Below are 20,611 nucleotides of genomic sequence, written 5' to 3' on the forward strand. Positions count from 1 at the left end.
ACACATTACCTCGAAGGCTAATGAATGTTTCAGATCTTACCCAAATACACGCTACAGCCAATTCTTATTAACTAAACTAAAATTTATTAAAAAACAAAAGGGAGAGAGCATGGTTAAAAGATCAATATACATACAGACATGAGTTCTGTTCTTTGAGGTGCAGATTCATAGCAGAGATGGTGAGCTTCGTAATTGCAAAGAGTTCTTTTAGAAATAGTTCATAGGTTATAGTCCAGTGTCCAAATTTCATATTTAGGGCGTACCAGCATAACTGTGACTCATATTTTGTGACTCAAACTTCCCTTGACAAAGCCTAAGCAGATCTGAAATGACATAATCAGGACCCAGGGACCTTTTATACAATTTCATGTCTTTTAACAAGTTAAAATTCCTCAGGGAACTAAAGATCATTAGGATGACTTTGAAGAAGATCCATCACCATTACTTAGCTAGATGAATTAACATAAGGCCATTTTCTTGTTCCTCCACCATTCACAGTACATTTCAAAGACAGATGAATACTGAGACATCCTGTGTTTACAGTTCATTTACATGATAGGATGTTCTTTAGACCTCTGAATTATCAGAATACAGCATAGACAGGGACTGTTGATTACATTGTCCACCATACATATATAAATATGCCAAAACACAAACATTACCTCCCCACATGTCTTCTGTGGGTTCATTATTTTGCAGGATGTTTAACCCTTTCTAGCCATGCATCACAAATCCATTCAGTGTGACAGCCTTTTCAGGGGTCCACTCTCTCTCAGGGGTAAGCCGTAGGCTCCTCCACCTCCTGGAACCACACTGCTCAGAGCCTTCAGCGCACCTGTCTCTCGCTAATCCCCCTTCGTTCTACTGCTCCCCAGTCACTTACTGCAGGATGCTCTGTCCATTGGGTGCAGTTTATCCCCCCACTGCCACCAGTTGTCACAGAGTCACCAGGGTGATGCTCTGGGACTACTCCGTATGAAGCCAGCCAGGACTCTGGGGGAGCATGCCTCCTCTCTCTGAGCATACTGTCTTCAGGGCAAGACGCTTACACAGCTTTGACCTTTCTGGGTCTGACCTCAGAGCATTCAGCATCCCTTTCCACACTGTGTGCTTCCCGCAGCGAGTCCACCCGGGCAGGGCTCCTGGGGAAGCCAGAGGGCCCTGCACCCCATCTCCGCAGTCAGATGTGACTCTTGGCCAGCATAAAATGGAAGGTTTATTGGTCAACAGGAACACAGTGTAGAACAGAACTTGTTGGCACAGAAATCAGTGACTTTAAGCCAAGTCCATCATGGGGAGTCCTGGGCCAGGCACCCTGGACTCTCCCTCTTTCAGTCTCCTCAAACAGACTGCCAGCTTCCAGCAACCCGACCTCAGACACCTCAGTTGCTGTTCCTCCTTCTCTTTGTCTCGCTTCCCGAGCAGTCACCTAGTTGGTTGCTTCCCCCTCCTGGGTCTCAGGTTACAAAGGGCACCAGTCACAGCATATGTGCAGGCAGCTGGAGCAGCTTCACCTCCCCCAGAGGTCTCAGCCAAAGTCACACACCTCTATTTCCGCCATTGAGGTATTGGTGCAGCACACAGGGAAACTGAGGCACACACAGTATTCATACAAAACAGTAAAAGTCACATAGTCTCAACAGTAAGACTCTCATACAACATAACCAGGGAAATCCACACTTCGTCACAGGCTGACAGTAAACGTGATTAAAAAGTCTTGAGGTCCTTGTTGAAGTGGTACATTCTTACTCAACAGATCTGTTCTGTGTGTATTCAGAGCATCCGCTCACTTCAATAGCTAAAGTTTTTACTATAGCTATTCCTATAGAGCTAACAGGGAACTGGAGTAATCCTGCTGTACATTAGCAACAGAATTGTTTTACTAAATTCTAACTGCAAGCCCAAATTCTCTTTCAAATTACACTCGGGCAATAATTTGGAGACAATGGGTAGTGTAGGTATAACTGAAGGCCAAATTTGACCTGGTCACTAACTATTACTAGTGGTGCATAAACTAGAAAGAGCCCATCTGGACTTTCAAATCCCAAACCAACTCTGCAAGGCTGGCAGTTTAAAACCAAATGTTCATATCTTTTATTTGCAAACTTACCTGATTTGCTGTGGAGTCATTGAGACACAAGAAGTGTTACACTAAAGTCTGTCCTCCTTCTAGCTACCCTCCCCCAGAAGGAAAATAACTCTACAGAACATCTTATTTCTTTTGTGAATGTGATGAAAAACGTCTAGATAATAGGACAAAAGTTGGTAAAACCTTATCAACAGCAGCCATTTCAAAGCATTAAAAAAATTAAGTGCAGATCGATGGGTTAGTGCTTCTTAGGAACAGTGTAGCTATCCAGATTCAGGGCTGGGTTTAGCATTCTATTATTGCGTAAAAATTTATGATGGCTTTTGCTAGTGCTCCCTAGAATTGTATGGTTCGAGACTGCTGGTAGAACTTCCCCAGTGTGTAGGGCCCTCTGCTCCAGAACTCACTCCCCCTGTTGACCTTCAGGTTATGGCGTAAGGCCCATATCTCATGCTTTTGCCTGAGTGATGTTAGTATTGAGTTCATTCTGTGAAATAGTCTTTGTGGACAGTCCATTATTATTAGTCCTGATTGTTCAATACAGTGTGTTGTGTACATATTGTATGTGTACCCCTGAGACTGTTTTGTATTGATTACATTTTATAAACTAAGTTTCAGAGTAACAGCCGTGTTAGTCTGTATCCGCAAAAAGAAGAACAGGAGTACTTGTGGCACCTTAGAGACTAACAAATTTATTAGAGCATAAGCTTTCGTGGACTACAGCCCACTTCTCTATATGCATCCGAAGAAGTGGGCTGTAGTCCACGAAAGCTTATGCTCTAATAAATTTGTTAGTCTCTAAGGTGCCACAAGTACTCCTGTTCATTTTATAAACTAGTTCACACATTTCATCAGCTAATCATATTTCAGAGAGAAATATTATAGACAGCCATCTGTTGTCCACCATGGGAAGATTTTGGTTCACCATCCAGCAGCTGTTAACAATAAAATATTCAGGGCTGCAGGTACTTTCTCACAGAAAATGTGGCCCACAAGTGTCTGCTCACTCCCCTTGGTACAAGCATGGGTGGTCTGTGTGCAGAAGAGAAAGGAACCAGCTCACTGTTTAGATCCTCAACAATTAGCAGTTCTTGAGTAATTCTGAGATCACTGTCTGAGTAAGAGACACCCATGCAGGCTTCTACCTGTCTTCCCTAGCATGAAGTTGTTATCCACCAGTTTGCGAGCTTCATGTGGTAACAAGTTGAACAATGCTGGAATTCAGGCCTCAAGCCTTAATGTTCTACAGTGGAATATTAGACTCCAACTGCTGTTTATCTAAAGGGTGCATGTCTGGACTTCGTGTTAACTAACAATAATGAGATAACACATATTCTGTGCACTTACACCCACTGCTTTTCTTTATTCAGTGTCCTAATGAACCGGCTGTTGTGAGTGGCTTATAAATGATCTTTAAACGTTAATTCTGCACTAAAACTTAATGTTGGTGGGCCAGCTTTGGAAGGAATTGTATGCCATCTTGAAGTTTAGAAAGGTGATTACAACTATATTGTCTAAGACATTTAGAAACTTAAAAACACATCTCTCTTGCCTCATTATCTACTTTGGTGTTTTTTCAATTGCAGCCATCAGTTTTCTCCCCATTCCATGCTTTTAAATGTACGTATTAGTCCAATATTTATTGCATTTGGTATCTCTTGATCAAAAATCAAACTTCACAATCAGCTGAGTTCAAGGGAGTTCGGTGCCCAACTTCCATTGAATTTCCACATAAGTTTCCTTTAGGCTTCTTTCAAAATTCCAGCCTATATATTTTGAACACTTATAGCAACTGATTATTCTAACTTTGAATAACAAATATTACACTGTGGGGTGAGGGGAAAGAAAATCCATTACTTCCCATATACTCTCCCCAGTGGTCAGTGCAGGATTGTAAAATTCCTGATGCTTTGTCAGGTTCAAATACCTTTAAAGTGTCTCTACCTTCCTTGCCAGATAGAGTAAAACAATGTTGTAAAGATAAAAGAATTACCTGCTTGTTCCTTTTCCTCAGTGTGTGTGAGCATGACAGTTTGATCTGTACAAATGTACAGCAGTTAGTGATTAAGATGTCCCAGCTTGTGACTCACACTTTGGATTGTTGTCTGGGACAGCAGCAGGAAAGCAGAGGCATTGCTGCTCCTTTGTTGTTTTTTATATTGTCAATGTACAAAGACTGATTTTAATTTCCTCAGTGATCTAGAAAAAGGCCAGTATTTCTATATAGGAAAGGATCATACTTAAAAAACAGCTGTCCTCTCTGATTCAAATTCTGTTAGCTGATACTGGCTTGTTTGATCAAAGCCTAAATAAGTGGATGAAGCATGGCCAAGATTCTTTGAAATTAGTGCCAAAAGTTAGTCTAGACGCAATAAATCGACTCCCAAGCGCTCTCCCATCGACTCCTGTACTCCAGCACTGCGAGAGGCGCAGGTAGAGTCCACGGGGGAGCGGCAGCAGTCGACTCTCTGTGGTGAAGACACCTATTTGTGAGGAGAAACTTCATATCACATACTGAACTCTCTGGAATCTTGATGGACTGAATAATAGAGCTTCTACTCCTCCCCTCCCCCACTTTCCACCTATAGAATACCTGTCTCTTCCCTGATTCATATAATTTTGCAGCTGCTTGTCCTGAGTCACCCGATGGGTGTTTTTCTACCATACTGAGTTCTTTGGAATCAGCACTGCAATCCTGTTGAACTTTCACTGCTCTACATTTCCCTGAGGGCAGGTGCTGTGCCAGCTCAATGTTTAACTACTGTCTCACAAGCAGGATAAGGGAAGGGAAAGGCTGGGCAGGAAAGAGACGTCACAGAGGAGGAAGGTCCTAGAGAAATCAGTCCTCTTTAAAAACCTTGCGCAGAGGGACAGTTGGCAACTGCTTAAACACTTTGCAGCACACACTCAACCTTCTTTACTTGGCAGCCAAGATGCAGGATGTGAGTGGAATATTGAAGGAGGGATTCCTTGTTAAAAGGGTAAGAGCTCAGTCAAGACAGGAATTGGCTTTCTTTTGAAACTGACATATTTAGACTGACTTAACTCTTATAACTGACGGTTGCGTATGAAGTGCGGGTCTGCTGGAGCCAGGCAAGTATTTGAATATAGTTATGGGTTCTACTGCTAATCTCTATTCTTCAAAGAGAATTTCTCTCAAATGTGTAAAATCTTTCAAATTGGTGGATGCATTTTAAATGCAACCACAGAACTTCTGTCTAAGCTGCATGTATTTATAGAGTTAACCTACCTGGTTCTGGTTCCCTGCACCAAGGTTTTCATAGTTGGTGGAAGAGCCATTGGTTATCAAAAAAACAACAACATTATACACTCACCAGAACATTCCTCAGCAAATTGCAGGTAGAGGAACCTAGCAGAAGCCTGGTGGTAGCAAAGGGATGGAGGTGGGGGTTAGGGTGAGGAGTGAAGCTTTCAATCTCTACTCTTGGAAGCGGCTTAGAGCCTCTTGGGGGCTAACTAGATTGGCATTTTGCGTTCCACAGCCTGTGCAAGGGGAAATTTAGAAAGAAAGAGAAAGTATCCGCTTTATGGAAGATCAGAACATGAGCATGAATGCAGGCACATTATGAAACAGGACACACTCTCACAGCTGCACGTAAGATGCTTTCAGCTAAAACCACGGAGACAGCAACTGAAAGAAGATCTTTGTTGCAGGTCTTCCCACCCCCTTGCAGGGCTGGATCACAACCAGTAATGAAAAGGGAACTTATTTCTGGGCAGCAGCAGCAAAAGCTTGTTATTATGGGTCTGCTTTAATTGTTAATAATCGTCTTTATTTTAATACAGAAAGGGAAATGCCGATCAGGGGCTTGTGAGGCTTAAGCCACCTTGGGAAACGCTTCTGTGCGCTATACAGCAGCATCACTGGTGCTGATGTGAAGGGTGTGTCCCAAGCAGGGCTCCCAAGGCAGCTCAGGTAGTCAGAGCTCCCCACTGTCTGCCAGCCATTCTCAGCCAGGGAAGATGGTGACCTCTGCTCCTCACTGAGAACACCCAGGAGCAGAGCTTTTGCTGCTTTTTTCCCTCCCTTTCTGTTGGAAATTTTTAAATTAAATATTTAATTTAGGTGGGTTTGGCCTGAACTGGAATATCTTGGATTGTAAAATGGCCCCAGAACCTTTTGTTTTGAGTCATTTCAACAGAAAAATGAATTTCCCGAGTATGGTGCATTGCCTGATAGGAGTTGTAGTTCAGGCCCCCGTTCTCTCCTATGAGCTGGGATCCCTGGCCAGTCTACCTCTCTCATCATGGAATGAAGTCTTCCCTCTGAGCAGTATGGTGTTTCATGGCAGCGACGTGACTACTGGTGCATGATAGGGTTTGTCCAGCCAGGGAGCCTAGCCCAGAGGGGAGAATGGGGGGTATCAGGTGAACTGAACAACAACTCCCATGAGTCAATGTGCCATAGCTTTCTTTGATAGGATAACGAGCCTTGTGGATAAGGGTGAAGCGGTGGATGTGGTATACCTAGACTTTAGTAAGGCATTTGATACGGTCTCGCATGATATTCTTATCGATAAACTAGGCAAATACAAATTAGATGGGGCTACTATAAGGTGGGTGCATAACTGGCTGGATAACCGTACTCAGAGAGTTGTTATTAATGGTTCCCAATCCTGCTGGAAAGGCGTAACGAGTGGGGTACCGCAGGGGTCTGTTTTGGGACCGGCTCTGCTCAATATCTTCATCAACGACTTAGATATTGGCATAGAAAGTACGCTTATTAAGTTTGCGGATGATACCAAACTGGGAGGGATTGCAACTACTTTGGAGGACAGGGTCATAATTCAAAATGATCTGGACAAATTGGAGAAATGGTCTGAGTTAAACAGGATGAAGTTTAACAAAGACAAATGCAAAGTGCTCCACTTAGGAAGGAAAAATCAATTTCACACATACAGAATGGGAAAAGACTGTCTAGGAAGGAGTACGGCAGAAAGGGATCTAGGGGTTATAGTGGACCACAAGCTAAATATGAGTCAACAGTGTGATGCTGTTGCAAAAAAAGCAAACACGATTCTGGGATGCATTAACAGGTGTGTTGTGAGCAAGACACGAGAAGTCATTCTTCCGCTCTACTCTGCTCTGGTTAGGCCTCAGCTGGAGTATTGTGTCCAGTTCTGGGCGCCGCATTTTAAAAAAGATGTGGAGAAATTGGAAAGGGTCCAAAGAAGAGCAACAAGAATGATTAAAGGTCTTGAGAACATGACCTATGAAGGAAGGCTGAAAGAACTGGGTTTGTTTAGTTTGGAAAAGAGAAGACTGAGAGGGGACATGATAGCAGTTTTCAGGTATCTAAAAGGGTGTCATAAGGAGGAGGGAGAGAACTTGTTCACCTTAGCCTCTAAGGATAGAACCAGAAACAATGGGTTTAAACTGCAGCAAGGGAGGTCTAGGTTGGACATTAGGAAAAAGTTCCTAACTGTCAGGGTGGTTAAACACTGGAACAAATTGCCTAGGGAGGTTGTGGAATCTCCGTCTCTGGAGATATTTAAGAGTAGGTTAGATAAATGTCTATTAGGGATGGTCTAGGCAGTATTTGGTCCTGCCATGCGGGCAGGGGACTGGACTCGATGACCTCTCGAGGTCCCTTCCAGTCCTATAATCTATGAATCTATGAATCATAGGGAAATATAGTTGAAAGTTGAACTGGTCAGTTCAAGAAACTGAAGCTAAACACTTTGATTTTGGGAATGTTGAAATGTTTTGTTTCAATTGAAAAGGCTGAAGTGAAATGTTTTGTTTCCTAATCACTTTTTTTTTTTTAACTTTTCATTCTGCAAAAAAACTTTATATTTCACCTTTTTGTCCAATGTGGGACAAAAACATTGAAATAGCAGAATTTCCTGTTGAATGGAAATTCCAATTTTCACTCAGCTCTACCAAGGAGGCATAAGTGCACCAGAGCAGCTGTGAGGCTGCCCTGGGTGCAGTGCTTAATTTGTGCCGTGGCTTGCCAGGGCTGACCCCCAGCACCGATAGACTTGGCAGTTCATAGCCTGGCACCTCTGGGCTCGCTGCATCCGTTATGAATGTAAAAAAATTACTTGAGCCCTGGCACCTCTTTCATTGCAAATTAAGCACTGCCTGGATGGATGAGGCAGTCATTTTGGTCTTCACAGGGGAGGGAGTGGATGGAGAACCTCTTGGTCCAACTGTAGCGGTGGAGGTGAGGCGGGCAGGAAGATCTAAGGGCACCAGCTGGAGAAGTGGTGGGAAGGGGTGAAAAGGAGAAAGGAATATAGAGTAGGAGAGAGAGGAAGGGAGAGAAGAGATTAAGGGACTGAGAGAAATGGCGTGGAAAAAAAAGAGGTAGAGATTCATTAAGGTGAAGAGAGGAAAACCAGAGTGAAGGACTACGAATAAACACAAAACAAGGCCATGTAAGAGACAGGGGAAAATACATGAAGGAGAGAGACTGACTCACTAAAGGGAGAAAGAAGAAAACAGCTAAAACAGACAATGTTAACTGGAAGAAAAGTAGCTGAGGGAATCCACAGGCACTGGAAAAAGACAGAGAGAAGGAAAGAAAAAATGGAGTGAAGGAAGAGAGGGAACAAAACCGAAGGCTGATCCAGCCAGTTAACTTTTGCTTAGCATGGACAAGATGTCTTCAGACTTAGTCAGGTTTGAGAGAACCACATTACACCAGTTTTCATAGAAATCGTTAATTTTCCCTCCCAATCCCAAACACATTAATGATTCCTGCAGTGACTGGACCTTGCACGTTCCCCAGTCTCTGCCTTACCCACCTTTTTTAACATGGTGAAGCATCCACTACCTTGGTGCCTCACTCACTAACTGTAAAGCTTCATCTCTTGTGAAATATGTAAAGTCAGCTCCACTGCACCATAAAGCCGGAACTGCCACCACAAGATAGAACCAGGCATGTCTGTGCCACTCCCCTGGGCAAGCTCTCCTTTAAAACCAGCCTTAGAGCTCCAATTATTCACACTCCTGGATCACAGAGGTTTTTGTTTGTATCCCAGCACTATAGCACAAGAGGCATTTGGCAGTCTAGCAGCCTTCACTTGGTTGGGATGAAAGGAACAGACAGGAAACAGCAGCATAGTGAGCAGTTTAGTCACAGGAGATGGGCAGCAGCACCAATGGGCAGCAGTCACTGAATGACTAAGCACCAATTTGCATTAGGGGAACGTAAGAAAAAACCCAGCTGTTCAGACAAGAGTTTAAGGTTTCCTGGAACCATGGAACCTACCAATGTGCAAAACTGACAGAGAATTAAACTGAAATGTACTCAAACAATAGCCACGCTACTGCTGCCAGCAGGCTGAGCACTCTGAACTCCCAGTGACTCCAACTCAGTTACAATACAGTAAATCCTGCTCAAAACCCAGCTCCCTGTTCCCAATGTTGCAGACTGGTCATTCCTCTGAGTCACTCATCTGCTTCGAGCTTTTGCCAGAAATATTCTCGCCATCAGAGATGAGGCCCATGTTTGGGAAAGAGCAAAAATTGCATCTTCTTTGTTCAATGATTTTATAAAGACAGAGGAGACATATTGACAGAGGAAACTTGAAGCTCAACTTGTGAGTTTCTGGTGGTGGTAAATTGATAAATTTGCAGTTGCCTTCCTCTTGGTGGGAGAAAGAGCTGCACACAAGGCAAACCATTAATCTGACAAAAAGGGGGCAGGGGGAAAGCCCTCTTGATTTCAGATCACTTTGGGATTTATACTTTTAGTCCATGGGAAACTACCCAGCCACTAGCAGTCCTTTCCAGACTTGTCTTTTAATCGAAACAATCTAACTCATATGAAATATGACCTTGAACATTCTCAAAAGATATCAGCAAGAGTCAGTTTAGAAAACAAAGTTCCCAGCATGCATCAAGCTCTCCTTAGCATGACTTTGGTTAAATAATTTGGGGCATTTATCAAAATTCCAGGGTAATGGGCCACAAGGAAGTCCATTGCAGTCTCTCTCCAGATTTGTTGGTTGTATTATCACAACATACATAACAACCATTCCAATGAGACTCCTAAAAATATGTCTGCATATAAGGATAATAAGAGTGTTACCATGTCTCTATGCAAAAGAAAGGTAGGTGTAAAGAGAAATACTCCTCTAAACTTGTCTTGAAAGTAACCAAGGACATTTCTTTTGTTATAGGGACATATTGTCCATAACTGGAAAGCAAGATGGTTTGTTCTGCTGCAGGACAAGCTGCTGTATTATAAACCTGATGGAGGCAGGAAGGAGCCTTCTCCTAAGGGCAGGATCATTTTGGATGGTTGTACTATCACTTGCCCATGCTTGGAGTATGAGAACAGACCGGTATGTCTTGAAACATCACATCACCATTCTTTTCTTTGCAATGACTTTTTTATTCTCTGGTTTCTCCCCTTCATTCCCTTGACTTCCTCAATCTCTTGCTCTATTGCCCCTGCATGCGTCTCAAGAACTGGGACCAGTTGATGCTGATCAGCCTTTCAGCAGAGAAGGCCCGGTCAAGGTGTTACTACTGGATTTCCTTATCCTGTCTCTGAGGATTTCCACTCTGGTTGTTTTTCTCTGAACACTCCAGCTCAGAGGTGCAATCATATACCAAAAAAAAAAAAAAAAAAGTTTGTGGAGGGGAGAGTTGGATATGGATGAAAATGCATCCGCCCTGCAGTCACACTGAGAAGGACATGAACAGCATAGTAACTGGGGAGGGTGAGAAAGAGGAAGGAATATGTTTCCCTCAACTTCCCCAATGGTTGAACCTATGCTCTAGTTGTATTCTTTGCCTTCCCTGAACTGTGCATCTGGGCTAGCAGCCAGCCCAGTATGCCTCTTCCTTTTATTTATTTTCTAATGAGAATTTGCTGCTGTTGAAAGTTTCTGGAGCATGAAGTCCTCTCTGTGTCTAGCTACAGGTGAGCAGCAGCAATGCAACCTTCCCCTGACTGGTACAAATCCGTGTAAATATATATTACTGAGTCTGTATTTCAGTACATCTGTTAGAATGAGTATAGCAATGTCATTCAGGTGTTACCAATGTACAGCAGATTTGAACCATGAACGTAGATGTGAAAACTCCATTTCCCAGTTGTAGATACCTGTGTTATCCGGATAATCTCTGGCCAATCCACTTTCTTGAGTACACTGGGCTCTGGGCATACAGCTATTACTTGGAGATAATTGACCCCGAGACTTGAGCTGTGACCTGTGTCCTTATAGCAATGAACTGATCAGGATTCCCTGCAGTGGTTGATGGGGCTTCTATTGCATGAGGCAGGGCATCAGGGGAACATTCCATCTGTGTTAGATAAATGCTCTTATTGCTTTTGTACTTTTCTGCCCATAGCTGGTCATTAAGCTGAAGACAAAAACCAACACAGAATATTTCCTTGAATCTTGCTCCAGAGAAGAGCGGGACTCTTGGGCTTTGGACATTACTGGAGCCATTCATGCTGGCCACCCAGTGCAGGTTCAGCAGCTTCACAGAATGAAAAATTCCTTCAAACTTCCCTCAAACATCAGCCTCAAGTAAGTGTAAACATTTCCCACCCATTCCTAGGATACTTTGAAATGAAAGGTATTCAATGACACATCTAGTCTATTGCTCTGCATCATGGGACCTCAGGTAGGTCCTACACACGGTTTAAAAGGAAATTTCAGTAGGTGTCTAGTCCGTTGCCCTGCATTGGGGCAGAACTCATTTCCTTATCCTTGAAACAGCTCTGATCAATTGTGGCTTCAGGTCATATAACAGTCTCTGCTTGTATGTCCGTCCATCCATGTAACACTGCTCTCTTTTGCTCTTTTACAGCCACATAGTGGACAAAATGCATGATAACAGTAATGGAATTAAACTGATCCCCAACATGGAACAAGGCAACACATACAAAGAAAGCTTTACAGGTACATAAGCTCTGGACAACCAACCTCCCAATGCCTGACTGTGCTGCAGAGAAAACGGAGCCACTGGGGAGTTTTTATACAAGAACAGATTATTTTTATACAAGAAGAGATTATGGCAAACAGAATGTACTGGCCCATTTATGCCCTGCCTCAAAAAGTTCCTCAATTATAAATTTATCCCCCTCTCTTTAGAAATATAGAAGCAAATGTAGAACCCAGAGCCTTTCGTGAATCCTGCCTATGCTTGACATTGATATGTCTTTGCCATCATGATAAAGCCAGGATGGGCCAGCTGGCAGGAATTGTCTGTCTGTGTGTCTCTGTGATGAGCAAGCATGTTGTGTCTCTCTGTCTAAGAGGTGTCTTTCTCTTTGTAGGTTCTGCACTGGTGGACTGGCTGATCTCCAGTAATTTTGTTGCCTCTCGATTTGAGGCTGTGACATTGGCCTCCATGCTGATGGAAGAAAACTTCACCAAGCCTGTTGGAGCCCGGAGCACTGAAGCCATGCGCAATGGTGATCTGGCTGAGCAGTTCCTAGATGACTCCACAGCACTGTACACGTTTGTAAGTAATGTGGCTTCTAGCAGTAGGATCTCCCTATCCCTCCTGACTCAGATTCGCTTTTGGCTGGTGTGACGGGGTCAAGACTCACCACCGCTGGCGACTCCCACTGGTTGTTTCGAGAATTAGCTCTGTTCAGTCACGGAGCACCCTCTGCGCCTGCTGTCTTGCCCATAGTCTGCTCTGCTGCCTTGGGACCCGGGTTGCTCCCCGCTCGGCGGCATCCTCTTCAGGACACTGCCCTCTGGCAATGCCCACTACTCCAGTCTCACCCCCTTCCGCAGGGGGGTTAACAGCAGTCTTTGGGACTCGCACCTGCCTCGGTGGCCAACCACAACCCAAAGTCTAGCCCCTTAGCTCAGGGGCAAGTTGCAGTCTGTATTGGCCACAGTCCTCTGTGGCCAGGTGCAGTATAAGGAGGGAACGGGGGGACCCAGGCCCGCCTGCTACTCTGGGTCCTGACCCAGGGACCCTCTAGCGGCAGCCTCTTTCTCCCCTCCTTCGTTCCCCTCTTGTCCGCCTTTCTTCACTGGGCCACTTCCCCTTTGACCCTATGCACCTCCTCGGCCCTTTGTAGCAGGGTCCGCAGCCTGGCAGGTAACGGGGCTGGAGTGCTTTCCTGTTCCCCCGAGCCTGCCCAGCACTGCTCCGTCTGAGGTACTAGCTCCTTACCTCAGGAGCCAGTCCTTCTCCCTCGCTAGTCAGGGAGAGACTCCCTTCTCCTCTGCTAGGCAGCCTTTATATAGGGCTTTGCCCGGCCCTGATTAGCTGCCTCTTCCTTCCCCTGATTGGCCCTCCACAGGCCTTCGTTGATTGGCTGCCGGTCTGCGCAGCCTCAAAGGCCTGTTCCAGCCCTTTTCTCAGGGGGTGGGGCAGTTGCCCCACCACAGCTGGTAAAGAGGTTGTGAAGGTGAAGGGGACACACTGTATGTACCAAATGGCAAAATACATATAAAAGGTGAAAAAAATATGAATTACAAATTAAAAATGAGAAGCTTTGGGCTTTTTAATACTTTCTAAGGCTTTTTCTTCCCTCAGAGGTGAATGGCTAAATTTTGGTTATGGCGGCACCTACAAATAGGGGAGTTACGCATCTAACTGGATATAGCTGTAGTCCCTAGCGCTAACTCTGTTTGCATTAGTGGTGGCCAGACTGAGGCTCTGCTAAAAATCAGGGCTATTGTAAGTGTGTGTGTGTGTGTTGTTTTGTGGTTATTCATTTGTCCATTGTACTCTTACAACTGAGGAGATGTGCAATAGGCATATGGAATTGGATATATATCTTTGGGAAAAAATATTGTGTTAATGACAGGTCTGTGGAGGACTACGAGGTCAGTACAAAGCTATTCTGTATATTGTTTAATTAGCGTTCATCAGATTAACCAAAACTTTTCCAGTTACCATTTTTTTCCATTTGCAGGCTGAAAGCTATAAGAGGAAACTCAGCTCCCGGGAAGAACTGCACCTCCACATCCTTGAATTAAGTGGAACAATTGTAAAACAAGGATATTTAGTAAAACAGGTAAATATGACACTTGAACATCACATCTCATTAAGAATTGAGAAAACCAACTCTAGTTGTTCTCTGGGCTGCATGGAGGGTAAAGCTGAATGCCGAGAGCAAGGCTGGATAATTACATTCACTTTCAGGGAGGCACTGTTCTTCCTCATTACCTGTCTTAACCTGTTATAGAATTAGCTTTCATGTTACCAATACTGCAGAGTAAACAGCAAAGTTGGAAATGAGAAGAGAGTCTATTTGTTGATATAAATAAGTGAGTGTTGGAACTCACTGCTGAGGAATGTTACTGAGGATTATAAAATAATTTCCAGAAGAGGGTCCTGCCCAAAATCCAGGGGTCCTGCCCAAAATCCAGATTCTATCCTGAGTAACTACATTCACTTTCAAGGGGCTGCACTATTCCTCATTACCTACCCTAACTTGTCATGTTGTGTCCCCTCACTGAGATACTTCACTCAGTCTGTATGCAGCTAACTCATATATGTGTAGAACCTACTCGTGCAAGCAGTTATTCATGTCCATATAATTGCTCCCATTGACTTCAAATATAAGTAATTATGTGTGAATGAATAACTGTTTGCAGGCTCATGCCCTTAGTTTGTAAAACATAGTTTATGATACTTGCTAGAACAAGCTTGCTGTTAATCCTCAGGTTTGATAGCATAAACTGATCACCCATTGGGTTGGGTGAAGGGAATCTCACTACATGTGTTGCTGTTAGATGTCTTTCTGGAGTTGTATGTGAAGCATTGGCCAGTGTGGGTGATGGGGTACTAGATGCACCTTCCTTTCTCCAGGATTGAAGTGTTTTCACTGACACTGTGAAAGAGGGGGTGAAGCAATCCAAAAGGGCCTGGAATCCCATGAATTATCAGAGCACTCAGAGTGAATAGCTTTGTTTTGAAGGCTCCAAGATAAGGGACGGGAGTCAAGTAATTTCACCTAGATTCTTCCCTTCTTTTCCTTTACAATTATTCTGTAGTAGTGTCTACCCTGACAGAAAAAGAAATCTGGGCATATCCCTATAGGTGTAAAATTGCTAAATACAGGTGGATGTGTGCAGCATGCACTGCCCCGGGGAAGGAAGTTCATATTGTGGTTCAGCAGAGAGGCAAGATTTCAGGGAAGACCTCTATCCTAGGCCTGTTACTACCATTGTCTTTGACTGTACTTGAAAGCCAAAGCTTAGGGTCTTCACGGGAAGTGTCATAGTTACACGGGGAGGTGCCTCCAATACAGGGCAACCACAATGACAATGAGAGGGTTAATTGTTCATCTCTCTTGCTTCTCAGGGACACAAGAGGAAAAACTGGAAGGTGAGGCGTTTTGTTCTGAGGGCTGACCCTGCTTTCCTGCACTACTACGACCCGACAAAGGTGAGTGAGCAAGGAGCTGCTGATCTCGGACACCTGATCAACGTATATGTCTCCTACAAACCTGTAATAGTAATACAGTCAACCACGTAGGAAATTGGGCTCTAGGACTGCCCTCTCCACTTCCTCTCCAGGGCCATGTGCCCCCTGAATTCCTCCACTCATTCCCCTTGGGACTTCTCGGGAATTTCCCGGGGCCACATCCCTTGTGATTTTTTTTTTTTTTTACTCCTCCCACATTCTCCCTCATGCCTTAGCTCTTTGGGGATTCCTCTGTCTGTCCCCAGAGCCATCTCCCCTCTGGGATTCCTCTCTCACACTCCCCGCTCTGGGGCTATTTCTCTTCAGGGATTCTTCTTGCTCCTGGGGCTGTGTCCTCTCTGGGCTGACTCTTTCCCATCCTGAAGCTACATCACCTCTGTGATTTTTCCGCTCTCTTGTCCTCCTTATTTTAACCTTGAACGAGGCCTGATCACAGAGTGCTAATGGGAATTTCTGCTACTCAGTTCTAGTATAATTCAATATAATGAATAGCAGAGCTTATGTATATGGATAAACAATGCTACCACTGAATTTACGATGCAGTGAAGCCCAGTACAATACAAAATAGCATGTGGCTAGAAATGTTTTAGTGACATTTAAAGAGACCAAACAATGAATTTTTCACCAAAAGTGCTATAAACCCAAACCGCACAGTCCTGGGATAACACAAGAGAGCCTGAAAGCAAAACTGATCAAGTCTCACTGTCCTGGCTGAGTGAAGAGTATAAAATGAACAAATAGCATCAACAGGGGAAAGTTTAATGGATTTTTAAAAGTTGTCAGATGTTGTTGGTAAAACAGAGAATAGGTTTTAAACATGATTGTTATCCTATCTCTGTCCCTTGAAATAACTAACCTCCCACAACTGTATTAAGGAGAACAGCTCTGGCTGAGAAAATGATGCAACTGAATCAATGTGCTGGGAGGGCTCTCCCGAGACATGGACGCACTTGTTTTAGATCCAAAATGTTCAGTGTGATCTCGTGTCTTCACCACTATCAAGTATGTCTGCCTCAGGGAAGGGTTCTAATTCTTACCTCTTCCAACTGGGGCCCATTTTACTTTCTCCCTACAGGAAGAAAACAGACCAGTTGGTGGGTTTTCTCTCCGTGGCTGCCTTGTCTCAGCTCTGGAGGATAATGGAGTCCCAACTGGTAAGCATGAACCTTTAGGCTGCCTGCTTTGGTTACTGAGGGCTGGTCTACTCCCAAATTTGCACTGAAATAATTGAATCAGTTTAATTCACGCCTTTTGTTATTGTGGTGCAAATCTGTCCTGAGCCTCCTGTGGGAAATGGGAAAAGGGGTAGGGGACTGAAGATGCTATACCTGTCCCAATACCATTGAGCTGGATCAGGGGGACTGTTTAGATCTACTTTTGGATACACCAAGAGTTGCCTCTTTCCCCTTTTGCTTTTTGCGTGGGCTTGTCAGTCAGGTCTCCACATGAATCATGGGAAGAGAATAGGGCATTGGCTGATACTTCGGAGAGTTAATAGTAAAGGGGGCAATTCCTTTTTGCTGGGATAAGGTTAAGCTCTTTATTCAGAGGCATCCCTTGTCCCACATCCCCTCTTTTCCATGCTCCCTACTGGCACCATCTTTTTTCCTCTGTACCTGTCATGGTCCAAATGTAGTGGACACTAAATATAACAGTGGAAAAAGCTGTAATTGAAGGGTGAATTTGTTTAGCTTAAACAACATTGTCTGGAATCTCAGCTTTGTGATTCAATGTTCCTGCTGTCAAAATAATTTATAGTATGAAAGCAAATGAGCACAAGATTAGTGTGGGACAGCAAATGTGGGTCTCAAATGGGGAAACTCTTCCTGGTGAGAGACACTTGAGAGGTTGCTTCCCTCCCTTCTTTCCCCGTCCTGAATAATAAGTAAGACTAAGTTTTAGTCATGGATATTTTTAGCAAAAGTCATGGACAGGTCACGGGCAATAAACAAAAATTCACGGCCTGTGACCTGTTCAAGACCTTTACTATAAATACCCGACTAAAACTTAGGTGGGGGTCCCCCCAGACCAGCCGCTGCTGTGGGGGTCCCCCTGGGGTCAGCCACACCAGCCGCTGCTTGGGCAGTCCCCGGGGCCAGCTGCTTGGGCAGCCCTGGAATCAGCCATACTGGCCGCTGCAGAAGTCACGGAGGTCGCGGAAAGTCACGGAATCCATGACTTCCGCAACCTCAGTGACAAACATGCAGCCTTAATAATAAGTGACGCAGTGAGACAGCACCTTTAAAAGAAAACCGTGAGGGTGAGAATGGGGAATATAACCCCATGTAAAGGAAGCTTGATGATGGGCAAGAGCAGATAGGAGATTAAATCTAATTTATTGTAGGGATTTCTAAGGAACCCATCACCATAGTATCTAACACCAATAATAATAATATTCACTATTTAGATAGTGCTTTATGTGTTCACAGTGTGTAACATTACCTGGTTATTCCACAAAACACCCTTGTGAGGTAGATTTGTATTATTATTCCCAAGAGAAACTGAGGCACAGAAGAATTAAAGGACTTGTCCAGAATCACACAGTGAGACCTACTAGTACCTTTAGTTATGCTAAACTCAAATTCCACCCTCAATGAGACATACACCTGCCACAAACCAATTCTCTACATGCACCACTAACTTGTTGCACTCTTCCTCTGCAGGGGTGAAGGGTAATGTGCAGGGCAACCTCTTCAAAATCATCACTAAAAATGACACTCATTACTACATCCAGGCCAGTTCCAAGGCAGAGCGAGCACAGTGGATTGAGGCCATCAAGCGGCTGACATGAGCAAGATATGGACTCTGTACCCAAATAGGGATCAGGGTGAATAACTGATATTCATGAGTAAGCTTGCTGCTGTCTTTGCTGGGAGTATTGACTCTGGGATGGCTGATCATGAGATGGAAGAGCAAATCTTTTCATCCAGGTATCCAATCTACCTCTGGCAGATCCATATTGTGCTTCACCCTAAAGCAGAAAAGCCTTACTGATCCCCCTTTGCTATGAGACTCGTACATTCCAGTAGCCCATGTCTACTGCAGTCAAGGACAGTGGTTGGGCCAGAACCATCACAAGCACGGGTTTCTGAGGCCACCTCCCTTGACATAACACCACAGAGTCATTTGCTTAATTGCACTCTGATTGCCTCAGGGAATACCACACTGGAAAAAAACAGCAATCTGTCCATCCACCTACTCCAGGATCCAGCCTCCTGCTGTGCTGGAAAAACTCATGGTGCTGTAGGAACATAGGATTTGTCATACCTGATCATACCCATGGCCCATCTACTCCAGAATCTGATCTCTGACAGTGGCCAATGCTGTAAATAGAAGAAGAAGAAGAGAACCCCACAATCCACCTAGGCAGCTGTGTAACAATGCATCGTAAGGGGGAGCTTTTCTCCCTGAACCCAGCTGGAGATCAGTTTGAGTTGCACCAAAGGACTGATAACTAATCATTTAATCCTAGTTACTGTTGTTTCTACTTCAAACCAATAAATGTTGCACTTTTCTAGTAAAATTGACCTTAAACATATTAAATCTAGTAATGGGGTATTTGAAACAGCTTTACCCTTTTCACATGATCTTTCCCAGAGGTCAGACCGAGAGGTGGGAAAATAATGGTACTTCACCCAAGGAACAAATAAATTTTTTACCCAAATTTCACCCACAATCCCAAACATCTGTGCCAGAATAGCATTGTAATGGAATAATTTCCCCAACATAATTCACAAAACCCTTCACATGGAAAGACTCACTTAAAGTAGAAAGGCTGGCTTGTTGACTTACAGGGAGGTTTTCAAAGGCACGAATAGAAAATAGGCTCTTAAATCCCATTGACAAGGGCCCAACAGCCATTTTGTGCCTTCTGAACATTTCCCTCTCAGGGCATACCAGCACCAGGGGTGAAAGTAGAAATAGGGACTTACCGGTACGGGGCTGGGTTGGGGCTGGCTCTGGCCCCCGGAAGGGATGGGGCCTTGGGTCGAAGGGACGGGGATGGGGGAGGGTCAGAGCCAGCCCCAGCCCGCCCTGTACCGATAAGTGCCCTCCCCCACTCCCACCGGGGTAGCAGCAGCAGCAGGGGGCTCCGGCAGCAGTTTAAAGGGCCCAGAGCTTGGCTGCTGCTACCGCCCCGGGCCCTTTAAACTGCTGCTGGAGCCCCTGGCTGCCGCTGCTACTCCAGGGCTCCAGAAGCAGGGATCGGGGGCTATTATAAAGGGCCTGGGGCTCCCCTGCTTCTACCGCCCCGGCCCTTTAAATAGCCCCTGGGGCTCCAGGGGCTATTTAAAGGGCCTTGGGCAGTAGAGGCAGCGGGAGCCTTGGCCCTTTAAATAACCCCTGAAGCCCCGCAGCCGCTGCCTCAGGGCTCCAGCAGCGGGGCTCTGGCGGCAATTTAAAGGGCCTGGGGCTCCAGCCGATGCTGGGAGCCCCAGGTCCTTTAAATTGCCGCCTGGGGAAGCAGGGCCGCCCCGGTATTGTGCACCGGCTCTTGCCGGTACGCCGTACCGGAGCATACCGCCTTACTTTCACTTCTGACCAGCACCTCATTTTCCCTACGGGGACCACCCCATCATTTAGGTGCTGAGAACCCCTGATTTAGGAGCATGCTTAATACTGAAAGCATATTTTCAAAGAACATAGACTGCCCACATTATTTTAGAAAATTCTCCTTGTTTTCTGAACACCCATAGCTGGCAGCCATATTTTCTGCAGTGCCCAAAAGAAGCCCTTTGAAAATACTGTAGTACATGCCTTCCACTAACTCTCACAGGAAGTTTGATTGCAGAGCCAGAAATGGAGCCCATGTCTCTTAAGTCTCATTGCAGTACTTTAACCACAGGCCCATCCCTCCTTGAGTTGAAGTTTTCTGTCCACCAAGCTATACACTGAAAAAATGCTCTCTCTTCAGAGAGGATTTCCCCTTTTTCCTCTATTACAACCATTAGTGGTCCTAGCCATTTTGTTGGGAGAAAAATGGTTTTGGTGCCCCCCTGCCACCTCTCACCCCATGTGCCCAAGTGTGTGGGGAATGTGGAAATCTGGCCAATCGGGAGCAGAGAGAGAGGGGAGAAAACAAACAAAAGCTGAGCAGCACAGCAATTTGCACTCCCTGGAAGTTGGGGCCCA

At 44.8% G+C, this 20,611-nt stretch overlaps 1 protein-coding gene across 1 annotated transcript; it reads left to right on the forward strand.

Moving 5' to 3' along the window:
* Positions 1 to 4,962: 4,962 nt before the first annotated feature.
* Positions 4,963 to 19,010, forward strand: PLEK2 (pleckstrin 2). The gene is made up of 9 exons (XM_054027094.1): positions 4,963 to 5,070; positions 10,243 to 10,407; positions 11,423 to 11,604; positions 11,888 to 11,979; positions 12,357 to 12,544; positions 13,962 to 14,063; positions 15,356 to 15,439; positions 16,554 to 16,632; positions 18,142 to 19,010. Exons 1-9 carry the CDS (start codon positions 5,023 to 5,025, stop codon positions 18,267 to 18,269), a joined length of 1,068 nt encoding a protein of 355 aa, XP_053883069.1. The 5' UTR covers positions 4,963 to 5,022; the 3' UTR covers positions 18,270 to 19,010.
* Positions 19,011 to 20,611: the final 1,601 nt, after the last annotated feature.

The sequence above is a fragment of the Malaclemys terrapin genome, chromosome 4 (genome assembly GCF_027887155.1).
Source record: "Malaclemys terrapin pileata isolate rMalTer1 chromosome 4, rMalTer1.hap1, whole genome shotgun sequence".
Lineage (NCBI taxonomy): Eukaryota > Metazoa > Chordata > Testudines > Emydidae > Malaclemys > Malaclemys terrapin.